We start from the raw sequence: 20032 nt of genomic DNA, 5'->3' as shown, positions 1-20032 counted from the left end.
ATTTGTACAGCAATAATACAATAGAGTATTTCCGGATTTTGAAACCCAGGAAAGGTCTATTGGACAAAGGTACACTAAATCACAGTTACAGTAGACAGGCACAGTCTTCATTCTGATGTAATTATTTATTTGCGATGTTTTTTTATCAGTGTGTGTTTGTCCAGCCCATGCAGTCTGCAGATATAGATCCGTGGGGAAACATAAAAACCCTCCCTACTTCAGTGAAGACAACTGCTGAGCCAATCATGAACAAGCAAATGATATCTGCCCCACATACACACTTGCTCTAAAGTACTTTTTAAAAAAAACAGTAACTGCCATAAATAGTAGACTGAGTGACAGGTTTGTTGAGATTTAAAAAAAAAAATCGTGCATTGTCGCATCATTTTTACCTTCAGTAAGGAAGGTTTTTGTATTAGGGTTAAAAAGTCTGTCTGTGTGTGTGTGTGTGTGTGTGTGTGTGTGTGTGTGTGTGACCATTTTCTCAAAAAATGACTGGCTCAATTCAAACAAAATTTTATAGACGTGTTCGGTAGGGTAATGGCAAGATGGATTAGGTTTTGGTAAACATCCCATGAATATTAATGAGCAATTTACGTAATTAATGGTTTTCGGTAATTAGGCTATATCTCAAGAATGCACGCTTCAAATTCATTATAACGTGGTACATACATTTGCGATACCAAAATTCACCTGTCCTGAAAATATTATCGATTTAGCTTTTAGTTTTAATAATTTATTGGCATATTTCAGTAATTAATCGGTGCGGTGGTCAAACAAAAGTTTCCTGACCAGAAACATTGCCTAAAGTGGTGTGATGACACACATTTTTTTGTTAATTGTTCCTGATTAGTTGTCTTCCCTGAAGTAGCAATTAATGTAGGGAGAGTTATTTTGTGTTTTCTCTTGGATCTGCAGTCTGCATTGGCTGGACAAACACGAGAAAAAATAAGATCAAGGCGGGGTTATAAATTAAGTGATGCAAACTCACCAGAACACAATTTTTTCTTGGCCTTAAAATAGGCTAACAATGGGTGCGGAGTTCACAAACAGGTGAAATATTTATCGTCGTTTCAATTTCGTCAAATATGGACATAATATTTTCAAATTTCACACACTAATGTGCAGATGAATAAAGAGAAATCGTATCTTTTTAGATTTTCGATTAGAAGTTTAGAAAGTATTATATTGACCTCGAACCATCGAACCCTCGAACCATGTTCTTTTCCGATTTCTCCCGATAACAAACTACCACTGTTTGTTGCAAGGCTTGTAATCGTATATCTAGCTAGGTATCTCAGGAAATAAATACACTCTCACATATTTATCAAGTATAATAATCTATTATTTATACCAAAATGTATGTGGTCAAAATATGGAAAATAAACCAAACCTAGCCTACGAAGACAATTTTGCAACAATGTATCAAAAAGAATACTGGTGACCTATACATTAGCGCACCACTCAAGAAAATCTTGACAATTTTCCCGTAGTGATTAAAGGAGTGTGAAACTTATAGGATTTGGAGCAGATTGTATGTCTGTCGGTCGAAATATGAATGTATACACTTTACCCAGTGATGAAATAGGGTAATAATACCGTATCACTTCACTCTATTAAAGTTGTTAAACTGTTACGATGCTTACCATGAAGTATGTAAACTTTCTCATGCGTAATTATAGCAATGTTATGTGGGTTTGAATTTTGTTCATTATTTGCCGTGGAAATGGGTGTGCATATCCCGGGTATGTAGGGGATCACGAAAGCTGAATGAAGTCAAGGATGGCAAGCTTTCCTGTGCTGAGAATAGGAGGTGGGCATTTGAACAACATTTTTGACAACTAACTTTCATTGGGACTTGAAAAATCACAGATATAGAGCTAAATTTCTTGCATAAATCATGAAATTGCAAGACTATACCCATATGGCATTCAGTTTAAATCTGGTTGACAAACTGTCCTGACCAGAAACACTTCTCTGTTTTTGGCCTGAGCATATGTTATAATTATAATCATTGTCTTATCTTTTACCAGGCTGTGTTGCAGTAGCCAACTGTGAGGAGGTTCGATGTTCATCCAGCGTTAACCAGTATTGCTTTAAGTGTGACTATGACAGAGGTGGCATTAAACAGGCATATGAAGCCATTGATGTTGTCTCAATTCAACAACGTGAATGTGAGCGTAAGTAACACTCGTGCACCTCGACTTTCACGAACAGGATGGTTTTCTGTTGTACTTTACCAGAGTCGTGACAGGAAAATTTTCACGCATCCATGAAAATCAACGTTACCAATATGTTATATCGGAATGCCATATCTACTGATGGATGGATAGCCTTGAAGATTAATTTCATTAAAAGTTTATTCAAACCTCTCTGAGCACTTCAAATCTATAAACTTTGTGTGATATACAGTTTTCCATGTTATTACTTTATTGGCAATATTGATTAATTAAAAATAGGCATCTATAAACATATATTTGACACATGCCACTTTCTATCATTAAAGTGGCTATATGGGTGAGGATTGGGTGTTTATTTTGGATTTTTAATTTATAAAATAATTTATCGTGGTTTCCTCATTGAAAAGTCCACGTGAAACAACATTGACAAAGTCTGTCAAACTCAGTGCAAAAAGATAAAAAATGTGTCAAAAAGTTTGTTATTGTATGTACAATAACAAGCATTTTACACATTTTGTAATCTTAATCCTCATCCATATGGCCACTTTAAGATACTGTGATATAGATATCACAAACTTGGATCAGGAATTTAATAATGTATAATTCTGTATACAAACATTGAGCCAACGCAGTTTTCTCAATTTCTTGTAACACTATTTATAGTCAGGGACATTATCATGGAGAACAAATATACTAATAATCAATTGAATCTATAAAGTTTGTCAATTCCACTTAAATATCATCCATAACAATTTTTAACATAAAAAACCCAAAGAGATAGAACTTATGATCTAGGCTAGGTCATATTTACTGTCTGGCCATAAGGACAATATATGTATATTACCCCACGTATATTATATAGGAAGTCAAGTATAAAAAAATTTCAACGTCCTTTAATAACTGCTGAGACTAAAAGCTAAGGGAAATAGTTGTTAAAGAATATTACAAGGGGTAATATGCCTACTAATACCTAAATATTGCTCGGGGAAAAGTGTTTAAATAGGACCCGCCTACACTTGTATCTCAAGCTATGCAAATTGTGGTCACTATTGGTCACTAGTCCATACCATGTGACACTATCTAAGCCAATCACTGAAGGCTGTATGATTTTCTAATAATTAATACCAAAGCTATGTGCTGTAATGACGGTATATTGCATGAGTATCACTCTAAGCTTCCTGTGTGTCACCAACACAAAGTGTCATCAACCCAAACATCTTCATTATTTTTATTTTTTATTTTCATAAACCATAATTAGTAGAAAGAAAGTGCTATTGTATACAGTATTGTCAAATTCAAGTATAGGTCTTGTCATTTTGTAATATGGAAATGATGTGAATATCTACACTAACCTAACTATTACATTCTTACTACATTTACTCGATTGTTATAAAAATGCAAATTATTAAATGTACAAACTAATTTAATGACAATGTATACACAGAACGCTGTTCATGGAGAGAAGATAGTAAATTCTGCTACCCTGGTACCTGTCCCGGACTTCCATCAACCTGTCAATGTGTCAGTGGTTTTAGTGGAGATAACTGTTTGACAAGTAAGTGAACAGTTTTTGAAACACAGATTGTCTAACATATAGTCAGGGCTCGAAATTAACATCATTCCTGTGTCCACAGACTACCAATTCTTGTCATAGGGCTACCATAAATTATGTGATGAAGATGGAAGATTTATGGACATGAATTTATATTTAATAACACACATATTTCCAATGGAGGAAATCTGTTTTCAGTTCAGGAATATTGGACTACAGGTCACAATCCTTGGGCTACCACTTTCTGAAATTGGTAGCCCACTAGTACTACCAAAGAAAAAAGTTAATTTGGATATCTGATAGTTGTTATTTTCTGTTGGTCCCTAGTCACTGACAAACCAACCGTCGAACAATGCAACGGCCAAATCACACAGACACAAAATGACGTCATTTGTCACATTGATTGTACTGACGGAGGAACTAACTATTGTGAAGTTGATGGCGACAAGGCAGAGTTTGAATGGAGGGTCACATACACGCCAGATTTTGGCAGCATAGGTCGGCCATATTATGTAAATGAGAGTGCATATGGGATCGTTGCCACTGTGCTGCAATGGGAACTTACACGAGGTAAGCATATTCATAATATTACAAACAGTCAAATAAACTGATATTGTTGAAAGCAATATTTTGCATATCATTTATTCAGCAAATTACCACTTGAACAAAATGAATGCATCACACTGATGTGTACTAGGGTCTGAAAAATAAACAGTCAATATGAAAAACTTAGAAATGGCTGCGTGCCCAACAGACATATAGACAGACAGATGGACAGGACCTATTCGTGTGACCTTTCCAGATTGCAATTTTTGGTATCATTTGTTGACCTTTAACCTTGATTTTTTTTACTATAAATACACTTCACATGATTCAGTGTCATATTTGAGTTTCTAAATCTACATAATAGTATGTGTATGCATATTCTATTTGTAGATGGAACTATTCTACAGCAGGGAACAGAAAACTGTTTATCAGAGGAGTCCTACATATTGAACATACCCCAAGCAGATTTGCCAACGAGATCCTGCTTACATACCATCAGCATAGCACACTCTCTACTTACTAGTGATAGGTAAGCATTTTAAGACTATCAACATTGTCAAAATATATCAATATTAAAATGGCCATATGGATGAAGATTGGGTATTTATTTTCAATGTTTAAATTTAAAAAGAATTTTATTGTGGCATCCCTCTTGAAAAATAAATGTGACACAATATAGACTGTCTGTGTTTGTAACTCGATACGTAGCAAAAAGCTAAAATAAATGTGTAAAAAGTATGTTATTGTACGTACAATAACAAATATTTTACACATTTTTCAATCTTTTGTAATTTATTGAGTTACCAACCAGACTTAGTCTATGTTGTATGTTTCACATTGATTTTTCATGTAGGAAACCATTATCAAATTGCTTTATAAATCAAAAATCCAATAAATACACAATCCTCAGCCAGTTTAATTAAGCAATGATTCTACCATTGTATTATATATTGATAAATGTTTGTATTGTCCTGAAATACAAAGCAGTCAGTGCCAGTTTTCAGACAAAAGAACAGGTTAGTGGTGTGTATAAAAGTGATCCTACAAGAATTTAGAACGAGTCAAAAACATTCCCTTGTCTCATTAAACTTCCACCGATTGGGTTAAGTGTTAAGATCTTAGTTGAATGGGTTGATGTGAGGCAATTTCTACAGAGCTCAAATTCCTGGGTTCACAACCATGGACTCCATTTTCAGCAAGAGGACAGGCAGACAGAGAAATGTCACCATCACCCGATTGGTCAATCCAAGTCACATGACCATTACATAGTAACCAAGCAACCACAGTGAATCATGGGCCATCCCAACCAACACAATCCAAATACTAGTCAATTTTATGACAGCATGTTTTACATACTTTTCACGAATATTGTAAGAAGCTCTCTACTCCATACATTAAAATTTATTTTACATTTTAAAAGGATTACCTTCAAACTACGATCAAGAAATGGTGGCTATGTTAAAATTAACAACTATGATGTTGAGAATATTGTGACAGTCAATGAACCTAACTTATATGAAGAAGAAACACGGGAAGATGTCTTCACTGTAGCATTTGACTTTTTACCACCACAACATTGTACAGCAAATCAGCATGTATGTAGTGGCAGTCTTTTGGATATTGGTGCCTCCTACAGGAGAGATGTAAGTAATGACAGTTTTGATTGGGTTCTTTAATGCTGACTTAAAAGTTGGTAAATGTATCAGAACAGATATTTCCTTTGGAGTACATATTGGTATTCATGCTCCCCAAAGTATGTATATGGCAAAGAGTTCATTGAAACTGAAGATAATATGCAAAATAGCTAAGTAATTCTATGCTGTCTATAGATAATACACTTTCTCAAAAAAAGAATCCACACATATGCACTTAAGCTGGTCATCTGCATTTGTCAAGTGTTACATACATACATACATACATACATACATACATACATACATAAATCTTTCTTGTCAGTCAGTGAGTCAGTCAGTCCAGTCAGTCCGTCAGTCAGTTTGTCACTCAGTCAGTCTGCCATTCTGTTGGTCCAGTCACTCAGTCAGTCTGCCATTCTGTCAGTCAGTCAGTCAGTCAGTCAGTTAGTTAGTCAGTCAGTCAATCATTCTAGTCAGTGAGCAGAATTTCAAATTACTTACAAGACAATATCAAACATAATGCTATATATTGCAGGGAGTGATAACCCTATCATGGGTACCTGATGATTGGCAAGATTCACCTTCTGGTATACATCATTATGATTTCGAAGCGTTTCTATTGACAACGGATGATACAAACGACCTCCTTGGGATGAGAGCTAGAGCTCCTCATGCAGCACAGAGAAATATAGATCCGCAGACATCAGAAACTGTGATTAACCTACCTGAGACAGGTATGTTTTGAGATCATACAACTATTTTGCAACAGCAACACCTACTCTTCTAACTCATTTAATGCATTTCTTTGTTTCAATTTTATTCAATTTTATAATATATTTCTTTTCTTTTCTTTTATTCATTCACTCTTTTATTATTATTATTATTATTATTATTATTTTTTTTTTATTTTTTTTTTTTAGTATGCTTTATCTTTTAACTGTATACTTTAAAGTATACAGTATTCTACTAATCTCATCTGTGATTTGTATCCTTTAGTAATTCCTTTGGGAATTATTATATAATAGTCACTGGTGTAATGTCATGAGCAATATTCAGTTGGGATAACTAACCATGCTTATTCGTCTGTCAATTGATAACCAAATTGAAATTAAAATTTTGAATTTCTTCAGTGTGTGTGTGTGGGCTTGCCTTTAATACATATAGAGAAATCAAAATGGTTTACCCCTAATGATCCATTAATTGACTTTTCATTATTATTATCAAAATCAATAGGTGTGTTTGCCATTGTCTTCACTGTGTTTGACACTGTTGGTAACGCTGCAAAATCAAGACGGTTTTTGACCTTTGACCCAGACAGTACCATAGAGATAGACAGTACCAAACCTATAGCTGCTTCGGAGGCTGTTTATAATGCTGGGATATTTTGGTTGACAATTGCAGAGGGAGACGTATGTATTATTGATAGAATATAGGGATTGACAATTCAAGTATTTCCTGTGTTATTTGCTGACATATCGTCCTATATACATTTTCAACCAGTTTTGTGTTTGAAACTCCTTTAACTATAATAATAAGAATGTTTTTATAGTGCGTTCCCACTTTTTTGCTTAAAGTATTTTTAAATTACAGTTATTACCCCTAACAACGGCCCTTTATTCTTCTTCAACTGGGAAGCATACAATCCATTCCATACAATAAGTGCATAGGATTAAAGCATTCACATTGCAACCTCTATCCTATCAGATCCCCAATTATACAGCTGGGTTGACTGAAGCACAGTCATGGTTGAAATCTTGTCTAAGGACTTTAGCCACACGGAAACAAACCCAGCGATGGAGCTCGAACATGCAACCTGCAACCTGCAACCTGCAGATTCCAAGCCAGCCACTCTTACCATTCACCCATCATGACTCCACAACCAATAATGTACAGATTCCAAGCCGGCTACTCTAACCATTTGCCCACCATGACTCCGCTATTACAACAGGGAATGTTTTACCTGAATGTCTCTTCCCAACTCTTGTAACTGTTAAGTCACAGAAGCGACTATTGAATTGGTCGTGTCTTTTTAGATAACTTTGAAGAAAGGTAAATGTTTATTTTTGGATAACAAAAATTTCAATACTTAAAGAATTTATTTAGTTTATCTCTGTTCCCAGCTTCATGTATCTTGGGATGGTCACTTCTACAATGCTTTTTACCGTGATGGAAATCTGCTGAATGGAATTGAAGAATATGACCCACCACTAGGACAGTACGATGAAGCTATTGGGCAACCACCATCATCTCGGTCACGAGAAGCCATACCAAATGCTGACGGTGTTACAATGTTTCAGATCGACTTCGCTGAGTCGAGTTCTGGGAGAACTGATGCCAAGAATTGGGTTGACGTGGACAAAGCTGAGGTATGGTTAAATTTTTTGCTTAATGCCACCTTGACAATAAAAGTTCTAAACCTATCGTCGAAACTGTACTATGAACAGGCACACTGCATGAAAGTGCATGGCCATATTGATGAGGATTTAACTTTTATAGAACAATTTTATCATATGCTTCCTACTTGAAAATCAACGTGAACAACAATGACTATGTTTAATATACATTGCAAATTGTTGTATGTAAAATAACAATGATTTGACATATTTTGCAATTTATTGACTTAAAACAAGGACTTGGCATATGAAGTTTCACATATTGAGGAGGAATTCTTAAGCCATGATAATGTTGGTTTATAAATTTAAAAATTCCAATCCTCATCAATATGGCCACACACACACACACACACACACATACACACACATACATACATACATACATACTAACATACATGTATATGCACACACACACACACACACACACAAAATAATGTTATCTTACCTTCTTTTGTAGACATCTCACAAGATATCCATCTCTGCCGATAACAATCAATACGTCACAGTGTGGTTGAGAGCCTTTGACGTGATCGGTAACAAGAAGGAGGATATGACATCATTCTACATAGATAAAACACTACCCACACTATCAGAAATGAAAGTCATTGATGTTGATAAAAGTGACCAACGAACGAAAAGAGCAGCTACCGCAGGCTCAGGGTAAGATTACCATTCAAAGTAATCGTCCCTTCTTACACACATCAGCGTCTAGTGACTGCAATGTTAAATCCAGTTATGAAATAGAAATATTGGTACAAGGACTTTTTATGATTAATTATTTCAAAATTATAATGAATACTTTCACAGGAAACAAGTTTATTTTTCAACAAGACAAGTTTTCAAAATGTATCTCAAATCATTTGGTTCATTTTAACTACAACAGGGTTCTAGTGCAAGCACATGATGATGAAAGTGGTATTCTTGAAATTAGATGGGAGTTATATGACAAAAAAGATACAACAGTGAAGTATGGGGAAGGAAAAATGGATGAAACATCACCGAATGTAAGGAAATAATTGCTGTTGATATTTTGTAAAAAAAACTTTTTTAGAACACACCTACATTATCGTAGACTGAAATCAATTGATGAGGTCTTTCCTGACTCTAAGTCTCGGTTACCCAGACTCTTGCCGCTGAGGGGCTCCTGTCTACGAGACATCCCAGACAAGAGTCAGGGGAAACAAGATTTCAACTCACCTCAGCAGGAAGTAGCCTCTGGTGTAGTGCATCGTGGGAGTACTTTACATTCAACATTGCAGGCTGGGTACCTTCGCTATAGATTATCATTTCTCAATGACTGTTGATTATATTTTTAGAATTTTAACTGGTCTTGTGATTCTATATAAGAATCAATGTTCCAAATTCACAGAATCATATGTTCTAACCTTTGTGTTATTTCCTCTGTTTTAGGGCAATACAAATGCAGATTGTACAGCTTTGACATGTACCTGTTTGACCTACGCTGATGTCTGTTTTTATCTGGAGTTTGTTGTACCGATTGATACAAGTAACCTGGTCAACTTTCCAAAGGGAAGAGTTGAATGTATAGCACGGGTTATAGTGGTTAATAATGCAGGGTTAGAAATAACAGACACTATTGAGGTGAGAATTTGATATTACCCAAGGAGTCCAAAGTGAATTAAATTAGAATAATTATTACTATTGCTCATATAATTACGCTATGAAGTTGGTAACCTAATTATATATTTAGCTTGACAAAATATTTTGGTTTTGAAAATAATCCTAATATGTCCTCATATAAAAAGTTTGTTATAAAAGTTATGAACCGTCTTGAAATTTAATGTTTATCTGATTACACTTGCATATATATTGAACACATATACATATGGAGAGCATTAACTTTCAGTTGGTTATGTCTTGTAGCCTAGTCCAGAGAAGGTTTCCAATGGCTGCATGGTACGTCAATTGAATGAACTCCTTCGTGGCAATTGGTGCAAACTATTGCAATTATCATGATTTGTTTTTATGGTTTATTGTTGACAGATTACATTGACCTCTGCTGGGAACAGTGCTGCTGCATCTACAGGTTCAAACGTTGGTGTTTCAGCTGGTGTGTCAGTTGTAGTTATTCTCCTCGTCGTTGTGGGTGTTGGCGTTCTATTCCTGGTGTTGTACAGAAGAGGAACACTTGCAAATGTAAGTCATATATGACCTCTATATGATTTTGACCTTGTGGTAACTGTAATGATATATGCCAATACCACCATAGTACCACTACCATCATGACCATCATGACCACCAGTGCCACCAGCACCACCACATATCATCATAAATGCTACCACCACTAGTATCACCTCCATCTCCACCACCACTGCTGCCCGACCAATTGCCACCATTATCTTTACTGGCACCATAGCATCATCATCACACCACCACAAATAACAACTATACAACTCCAGTAATCACCAGTACCACTAGCATGAACATATTGTAGTTTTAGAGTTGTTGCTAAATAATACTTTTTCTTGATTTGTAAGTGTCGTAAAAAGAAGGAAGAGACACCGCCATTATCAAAGGCATGGAGTGATGTTGCTAAGGTAAGCAACTTTAATTTTACACAGCCAATATTCTGCAGTCCTGTGCCAATGCAGGGCTGCAGCACTGAAATTCAGGACTGCATGCACATCTGAAATTCAGGACTGCATGCACATCTGAAATTCAGGCCTGCATGCACATCTGAAATTCAGGACTGCATGCACATCTGAAATTCAGGCCTGCATGCACATCTGAAATTCAGGCCTGCATGCACATCTGAAATTCAGGCCTGCATGCACATCTGAAATTAAGGCCTGCATGGATGATGATGATGATATATCTTTACTCATTCAATATAACAAAGTTGCATTACTGTGCATCTGTGAAAGGGGAACACCACAGAGGAAATAGAGACATTTTCATAAACTATGGGTTCTGGAGAGTCATTTCATGATGTTACATCAACTACAATTACTTGTGATTTTTCAGAAAAATATACAGTTGATGCTTTTAAAGGGTATCTTTGCTGTTGACTATTGCATCATGGGAGTCAGCAGAAATAATATTTTCGATGGTTGAACACTGCATACTCATGACTCCAAATAAAAGTGCCTATTCCCTTCAGTGTATTATTTCTCAAGAACATTTATTTTGCAACTTGAATATGCTATTTCTGCTGACTCCCATGATGCAATGTCCCACAGCAAAGATACCCTATAAAGGTACAAAATCAACTGGATGTTTTCCTGAAATTGCAAGTAATAGGGAACTTGCAAACCCGCCATGTTGAATGTTGCATCATGGGAAATGTGATAATAAATACTAGTCTAATAAATTAGCGTTGTAAACAATATTGTTACATTGTTTATAACCAGGAATGATCAATTCATAGTCACCCTGATCTTTGTGGGAGGTTAATTTTATCAGTAGCTCTAGATTAGGTATTATGATAACCACAGATAATCCCATAGTCCTTTGCATCTGAGCATGCTCAGTTTGGATTGCAAGTAATGGTAGATGATGGAAAATTATGAATAGTATATGAAAATGACAGGCATGTTGTTCCACTTTAAGCATTCAAAATGGTTGTAGATATATAATAGGAAATTTTAAGTTTGGAGAAAAGTTAGTTCTTGGGTTTTTCAGATTATGGACCTCTGTATACACCTCTTACATTTGTGTTCATTTGGTTTATTATCATCAACATCATTTCCAGCAATTGCAAAAACTTACTCGTACGTGAATTATAATTATAACTAATTTTTTGTATTTTGAATGTTAATTAGGGAAATAAGGAACCAGGTGTCAATGCAGGTTATGAACGTGACGTCGAAGCTGCAAAGAAAGAAAACAACACATATGCCAGACAGCCTGCACGACCACCAAAGGTACAAAACAAAAACGTACTTAATGAAACTACTGATGGCGATGGAGCAGCATTAGCACGTGCAGAAATGGAATTTCCTTCCACAAATTTGGTTCTAAAGGAGCTGCTAAAAACTGGAATTAACAAAGCCAAAGCTACCAACATTGCTGGTAAATCTGGAAGTACTCTTGTGGTGGTGAAAGCCCTGAAAGGTAATGTTTTTGTACTGTTATTTCCACCCCTTTCACCGTTCCAATTCCTTACTAAATTTTCCATTTTCCAAACCACTTTATGATTTTAACGAGCAATGAATGGTTTGTTTAGCTCAAACAAGACCAGTAAAATAAACAGCAATGAAATCACATAGCCTTCAGTAATTGGCTTAGTCATGTCATGAGGCATAATTGTTCAATGACACAGTGACTTTAATTTGCATATAGGGACACTGTTCACGCTCTATTTTCCATAGGGCAATATTCACATAGTACAGAAGTCTTATAAGGGGTTTGCTTTAACTATAGAAATGAGAATATGATGTGTTATAAAACACTTACTACCTTGCCTTATTTGGGCACTAGTAGTTGTCATATTACCCCTCATGATGTTATGTACCAAGTATTTGGTAAATAGTTGGTACATAATAGCCCTCATGGTAATAAGCATCTACTAATAGCTGTCACATCCATGTTTACCTCAGTTAGTATATGTTTTTATATAATTTTTAAGAGGTATCATTGCCTTTCATCCTTAGCATTAAAGTGGCCATATGGATGAGGATTGGGTATTTATTTTTAATTTGAATACTAAACAATGTTATCACTGCTTCCTACTTGAAAAATCAACATAACACAACATATGCCAAGTACTTATTTGTAGTTCAATGAATTGCAAAAGCATTATACATGTGTACAATGTTTGTTATTGTAAGTACAATAACAAATGTGTTTACACATTTTGGGCTTTTTGCAAATTAAATGTATTAAGTTACAAACAAGGACTTGCCATATGTTGTTTCACATTGATTTTTCAAGTAGGACGCCATGATAAAATTGTTTTATAAATGAACAATCAAAAATGAATACCCAAACCTCATCCATATGGCCACTTTAAATGCCAACAAATTAGATTTATCTGAGTTGATTCTCAGAATTAGAATAGGTTTTATGCTATATAAAATTGTTTGACTATTTTTAGACTATACCAACAAAACCCAGCGTGATCATTTAATGAATGAATTGGACATGATGCTGAAAGTCATTCCCCATGAGAATGTTATCAGACTATTGGGATGTATTACACAAAGTGGATCTCGTAAGTATACAATAACTCTTTACGTCATGTTAATATCATCAGAATTCTAAACATTCTAGCCGCTACCAGATGGAATTGATATCTAACGTACATAATTAGCAAGGTGATGTTTGTTCTCATAAGTTTTATCAAAAGACTTTGATGTTATTCCCAATATTTTTTGTCATTCAGCTAAGGAAAATATGACTGACTTAAGGGGGCTCTGTCACTACAAGTCGCTAGATGAGTAGTGACAAACCCTTTGGTCATGATTGAATATTTCTGGCTGAATGAAGAAAAATATTGGAGAGTAACATAATGATACCAGTGCCAGTAATATTAAAGAAAAATCATTGAAAAAAATGGCAATTTGGAACATTTTGACTCATATTTCACAGCAGAACCAGGGATGCAGACGTGCATTGTCGTGATGTAGAACGACAAAAGTATATATTCCATATTTGTTGTTCAATTTGTTATAATACCGTTGGTATGGTTCAAGTAGCTGAATACGTCCAAATTGGCTCGAATTCATTTCCCTCCCTGTTAATTTTCAAAAGTCGGTATTATTGTGTGTTTGTATATATCCTAGGAAATGCTGCCTAAAAATACAAATAACTGTTTTAATAATGCTTTTTGATTGCAAATGTAAATGAAGAGATGTTAAATCATACCTTTCTTGCATTTCCCATATTTTCAAACCCAGCTAAGCCAAGCATCATAATGGAATTTGCAACGTATGGTAACCTGAGTGAGGTGCTAAAACGAAGTCGTCGAGTCAGTGTTGTTGCCATGGAAACTGAAGAGGATATTTATGAGTACACTGATGTATTTGACACCCAGAACACAGTGTCCTCTGATCAACTTATGCAATTTGCAATGCAAATAACCAGTGGAATGGAACACTTGGCAGGTCTGAAGGTATGTTGGGATTCACACTCTCATTGCATCTCTTGGAGACTGCACATTAAAACTTGTTAATATATTGATGCACATTAAAGGAAAAATGTACTTTTATACATGTAAAGGCAAAATAATAGTGGTAAACGTGTTGTAATCACCAGAATTTTCCCATAAATCCTTGCAAGAATTCCCTAAAATGAAAGAACAAATGCCAAATGCAGTAGGGCTTCTTTACAGGATTTAAAAGTCATGTATAAGGTACATTGTACTTTTTACTGTAAAAATCAGCAATACTGCTCCTACTTTAATAATATTTCCCCTTTCTTACAGTCTGTACCCTTGTCAAACTGAAAGCTCAGTCCCAAGCTGCCACAGAGTTTTTTCAGAGCTTTTCAGCTCTGTGGCAGACTACCACCAGCTCTATATTGCAGACATTCAAAAATGTGTTGAGCTGCTGAATGTCTTCAACAGACTTCTGGGGTTCGATGTCTGTTGGGACGCAATTTCTTCAAAGTCTTTCAATTGTGGCATTTTAAAGAGATTAAGTAATGAGGAAAAATAACTTAGATTCATCAAATTCTGCCAGTGAGAACACAACATCTCTACGTAATGTATCGGGACTAATAACACCTCATGCTATGAATTCCATTTTTTCAAAACTATTTTCCAATCGTTAGATTGGTATCATAATTGACTGAATTTGGAATTATATTCAAAGAAATATTGACAACAAGAAAACCCTGAAATTTGTTATTTTCAAGTTGAAAGGTGGACATGATTTTGATTTAGAAGATTTCAAAACAGTGCAGTCTATGTATGTAAAGTCATGATCACAGTTTTCAAATTGCAAGTACTGATATTTTCTTATTTATGTGTTTATATCTTATAGATCATCCATCGCAAACTTGGTGTCAGAAATATTTTTGTTGGTGATGGGAAAGTCTGCAAGATAGCCTCGTTTTCACATGCTCTAACTACCAATAGACAGAGAGTGAATGACAAACCTGCAGTAAGAACATAATTCTTTTATGAAAAAATCAATATCTCCTTCTGACCTACAAGTTTTACTGTCATGTATTAAAGTTTCTCGGCAGCAGACAAATTGATTTGGTTTGATTCTAAGAACTCAATTACATTTACTAGTAATTGAGTGGCAGTGATTGGGGATTAATTCATAAAATAATTGTATGTTTCCATTGTTGTGTCATTTTTTAATTTTAGGGACGTCTACCGATCCGATGGATGGCACCAGAGTCTTTGAAAAATAGTGAATATTCTTTCAAATCTGATGTATGGACCTATGGCATTGTATTATGGGAGATTGTAACACTAGGTGAGAATACTGGATTATAACATTCAGAACAAATATCCCCATAGCCAAGTTACTGTCTTTGAACAGAAAATACGGATTTATATAGCCCAGTCATTCTACCTCACAACATCCTGTGTCTATCAACGTTTTCCCAACTTTTCATAAATTATGCTTGAGGTGGTATATGATTACATTATTCCCCAATACTTATCTTCATTCAGCTTGAAAAAATCTCGTGACCTAAGGGTTGTCACTTTGAGTCTCTAGACGAGGGCTCCTTAAGTCACTCATAAGGCCCCTTAGGTCCATCATATTTTTTCTCAACTGAACGAAGATAGATATTGGGGAACAATATCTAACTTATTGGTCCTGAAATATAATATAAGTTGTTAAAATAAGCTTTCAGTTATAACACTTTATCAAATTCATGAGAAAATAATTCATCAAAATAAAAGCATACACATACAAAGTTACATGTATGTGTAAGCATGTGCGTGTGTGTGTGTGTGTGTGTGTGTCTATGAATTCATAATCTTCCATTGGACATATGCAATGGGTTAAAAAAAAAAAATTTAAAAACTGATAATTGCACAATTTTATTTTAAGATAATTTCAGTTTTTTTTTATAGTACTGGTAAATCATTATCTATGACCCCTAATTTGAAGAAAAAACAGTCATATGAACAACGATACATTTTGTACAATTAATAAAGGAACAAAAGTAAACCTTTGACTCAAGCTAAGCTAACATTTATTTGTGTCATCTTCTTTACTATTTCAGGAGCAAATCCTTATCCTGGTATGTCAAACAAAGAAGTGTCTAGTCAAATACAGGAAGGAGAACGTATGGAGAAACCACCTCATTGCACTGAAGAACTGTAAGTAGTTATCTTAGCTTAAGTTTATTGAACTGTCCATTGCATTGAGGGACGATTGCACAATGTCGCGCAAGCTCAACAAACAAACGGACATCATTCAATAGGTCGAAACCTCCTCCCCTCCCCTAAACAAATATTCATAAGTGCAACATCAAGTGTTTATACTATGATGAAAACTGTAGTGGTCACACCATACCACTGAGATCAATGTAAAATGTAAAAACATGATTGTAAACACATTAAAATACTACCAGAAATCCAGCACCATATATCACATTAGAAGTAAATTTTTATCAACTTATCAACATCTCAGTAGTAAATACAGAAGCTGTTATCATTGAAGGAATGAAAGTTTTCCGTTGAAATTTGGTTAAAAGTGCAAAATTGTTCAGTAATGACACTGTGACACCACCCCCTCCTAATGAATGAAATTCATTTATTGAGTTTGTGTGATCTTGTGTGATCGTCCCTAATACATATCAAGTGCTACTTTTGGAATCATAATGGTTTAAATGATTAGCTGAAACAGAATCTGTAAGTTTGAGTAAAATTGAGTCTCACCGCCATCATTTATTTCATCCTTCGTTTAATTTTGATACCGTATTGACCTCTATTTAAACAATATGTATGGTGACATCTCATTTCTTTTCTTAAGATATTTTTTGAGATTGGGTTTGACTTTTCTTAAGATATTATTTGAGATTGGGTTTGACTTTTCTTAAGATATTATTTGAGATTGGGTTTGACTTTTCTTAAGATATTATTTGAGATTGGGTTTGACTTTTCTTGAGATATTATTTGAGATTGGGTTTGACATTTTTTGACAGCAATAGTTTAATATTTTTATTTCCTAGGTTAGCACATCCTCAATTTATTTTAATATATTCGCAAAATATTCACTTCTAGGTACAATTTGATGATGAGTTGTTGGAGTATACAGCCAAAAAATCGACCAAACTTTAATGAGGTTGCCATGGAGATGAGGAGAATCACCAATGATGAACAAGTATGTAATATCAATGTAAAACTAAAAACTTTCTTTTACACATTGGGTATCTTACCATTTTATTTCTACACTTTAATCTTATATAATATAATGTAATGTAATATAATATAATATAACATAATATAATATAATATAATATAATGTAATATAATATAATGTAATATAATACAATGTATAATATAATATAATATAATGTAATGTAATGTAATATAATGTAATATAATGTAATATAATGTAATATAATATAATATAACATAATATAATATAATATAATGTAATGTAATGTAATGTAATATAATACAATGTATAATATAATGTAATGTAATGTAATATAATGTAATATAATGTAATATAATGTAATATAATATAATATAACATAATATAATATAATGTAATGTAATGTAATGTAATATAATATAATATAATATAATATAGTATTATATAATACAATATTATATAATATAACATAACATAACAACATAACATAACAACATAATATAATATAATATAACATAACATAACATAACATAACAACATAATATAATATAATATAATTCATTAGATTCTTAATTTCCTTCTAAATGTAAGCTTGCTAATAATAGTATTCAGTTGCTGAAATAGAAGAGATGGAAGTTTGACAAAGTAAATGTTTTAGATTTGTTTAAAAATTTGATATCTGGAAGGATTGTGTAGAGTGATAAATTCATCTGGTGTTACTTGTTTCACATGCACTTGAACTGAGTCAAGACAGTCTAAAGTTTGAATCTCACATTCTCACATTAGTGACAATTTCTTGAAATGAGGCTTCCTGGATAAAATGATACACCAGGACCAATGTTTTTAACTTAGCTGTCAACTGTTTTACCAGCTAACATGCGACTCATTTCACATAGTCCTTTAATTACTACTGCAATTGTATTATAAATTATATTAATTGAATGGTGAAAGCGACAATTGATTTGTGTGTTGCAGGTATTGGATCTTAACCTGTATGACTATAAGTTGTATGTTGACAGCACACAGTCTGCCACCATCTTGGTATCTGATGAGTAAAAACAGTATAAATTAGTGTTCTGTTTTGAAAGGAGACTATTACTTGTGTGTTACAGGTAATGGACCTCAGTCAGTACGACAGCGAGTTGTATGGTGATGTAGATGACCTGTAAACTAGACTCATTGCGTGGTGATGTAGGTACATGCATAGCCTGCACTGAAGAAACAGCACTGACCCATTTGTGACCCAAAGTATTGAAATAGACTTGCACAGTTTAAGTTCTCCCTGTCTCTCTGTCTCTCCCTCCCTCCCTTCCTCTCTCTTTCTCTCCCTCTCTCTCTCTCCGTCTCTCTCCCTTTCTCTCACTCACTCTCTCTGTCTCTGTCTGTGTCTCTCTCTGTGTGTCTCTCTGTCTCTCTCTGTCTGTCTGTCTGTCTGTCTCTCTCTCTCTCATGTATGCACATTGGATAAGCATGTTGTCCAATTCACTGAAACAAACTTTTATTTTTATCCAGAATGTTCACCTTTTATCCAGAATATACTACACAAGTCAAACAACTCATTACAATATCGAGTAGAAAGTAAAGTAACCAAGTATACAAAATGTACTTCTGAATGTGCCAATGTGCATTTAAATATAGAACATAACATTCATATTTAGTTTTTATACTCTTTATGCTTGTTTTGTATTATTTAGTGGCTGTGATCACTGTCTCTGTGGATTTCAGTCGCTATATAAATTAAACTATTTTATTGTCACTTAATGAATTTGGTACAAGGCGATGACCTTTGAATCAACATTACATATTTTCGGCAGTCATAGCTGTTGACCTCAATTTGCTTTGACGTACAAATTTGCTTAGCAAATTAGCTATTCAACTTATGGATTTGAAAGTAGTATGTTGTATTATATTTAGTATTGACATTGAGAGTTACTAAAATGATACCAGAAAGTCTTCAATCTCAAATGATCTGAGGAAAAACATATCGACTTCCGAGTGATATTTCTTATGTTGAATCTCATACTGTCATAATTTGGAACATCACCCTTAAAATGAAATTTAAAAAAAAAACTTAGGTCTCAATTAACAAACCTATTTGTACATACTCAAACATTTCTGCCATGTAGTGTTGACACTGAAGTATTCTTGAATGATAAATATTTTTTTCAAATGATGGATTTTTAAACGAAATTTTATCTCGGTTCCAGACAACATGACTTTTAGATTGAAAAAGCTGAAGACTTTGTGGCATCGACATAAAATAATCATGTATTCTTACATAGTGTGTAAGGGGAACTATACTTTAAGATTGTTGTTGTCATTAGATTTATTTGGATATGAAATGTAATCGCTCTTTCAAATTCTGAAGTGTTCATTTCAATAATGGAGAAAAAATTCCTGAATTAACAGTTAATTTACAATAATACGCTACGTATGTTGATCATGGAAGCACTACATGTTTCTCAATCAAAAGTGGAGA

General features: G+C 34.2%; 1 protein-coding gene across 1 annotated transcript; it reads left to right on the top strand.

Moving 5' to 3' along the window:
• The first annotated feature begins 1726 nt into the window (after nt 1-1726).
• LOC144452721 (uncharacterized) lies at nt 1727-18809 on the top strand. The gene is made up of 22 exons (XM_078143867.1): nt 1727-1745; nt 2034-2180; nt 3625-3735; nt 4060-4302; nt 4669-4807; nt 5699-5921; nt 6448-6646; nt 7146-7321; nt 8033-8278; nt 8763-8965; nt 9189-9309; nt 9716-9907; nt 10310-10462; nt 10804-10863; nt 12088-12379; nt 13362-13478; nt 14164-14378; nt 15250-15369; nt 15582-15693; nt 16454-16550; nt 17457-17556; nt 18666-18809. Exons 1-22 carry the CDS (start codon nt 1727-1729, stop codon nt 18720-18722), a joined length of 3342 nt encoding a protein of 1113 aa, XP_077999993.1. The 3' UTR covers nt 18723-18809.
• Nucleotides 18810-20032: the final 1223 nt, after the last annotated feature.

This window comes from Glandiceps talaboti, chromosome 23 (genome assembly GCF_964340395.1).
Source record: "Glandiceps talaboti chromosome 23, keGlaTala1.1, whole genome shotgun sequence".
NCBI classification, from domain to species: Eukaryota; Metazoa; Hemichordata; class Enteropneusta; family Spengelidae; genus Glandiceps; species Glandiceps talaboti.
Note: the sequence above shows the minus strand (reverse complement) of the source record. Positions and strands in the feature narration are given on the sequence as shown.

Coding starts and splice junctions, on each gene's coding strand:
- LOC144452721 (XM_078143867.1), top strand. Junction 3,736..4,059: donor TGGAGATAACTGTTTGACAA/GTAAGTGAACAG, acceptor GTTGGTCCCTAG/TCACTGACAAACCAACCGTC. Junction 7,322..8,032: donor TGACAATTGCAGAGGGAGAC/GTATGTATTATT, acceptor CTCTGTTCCCAG/CTTCATGTATCTTGGGATGG.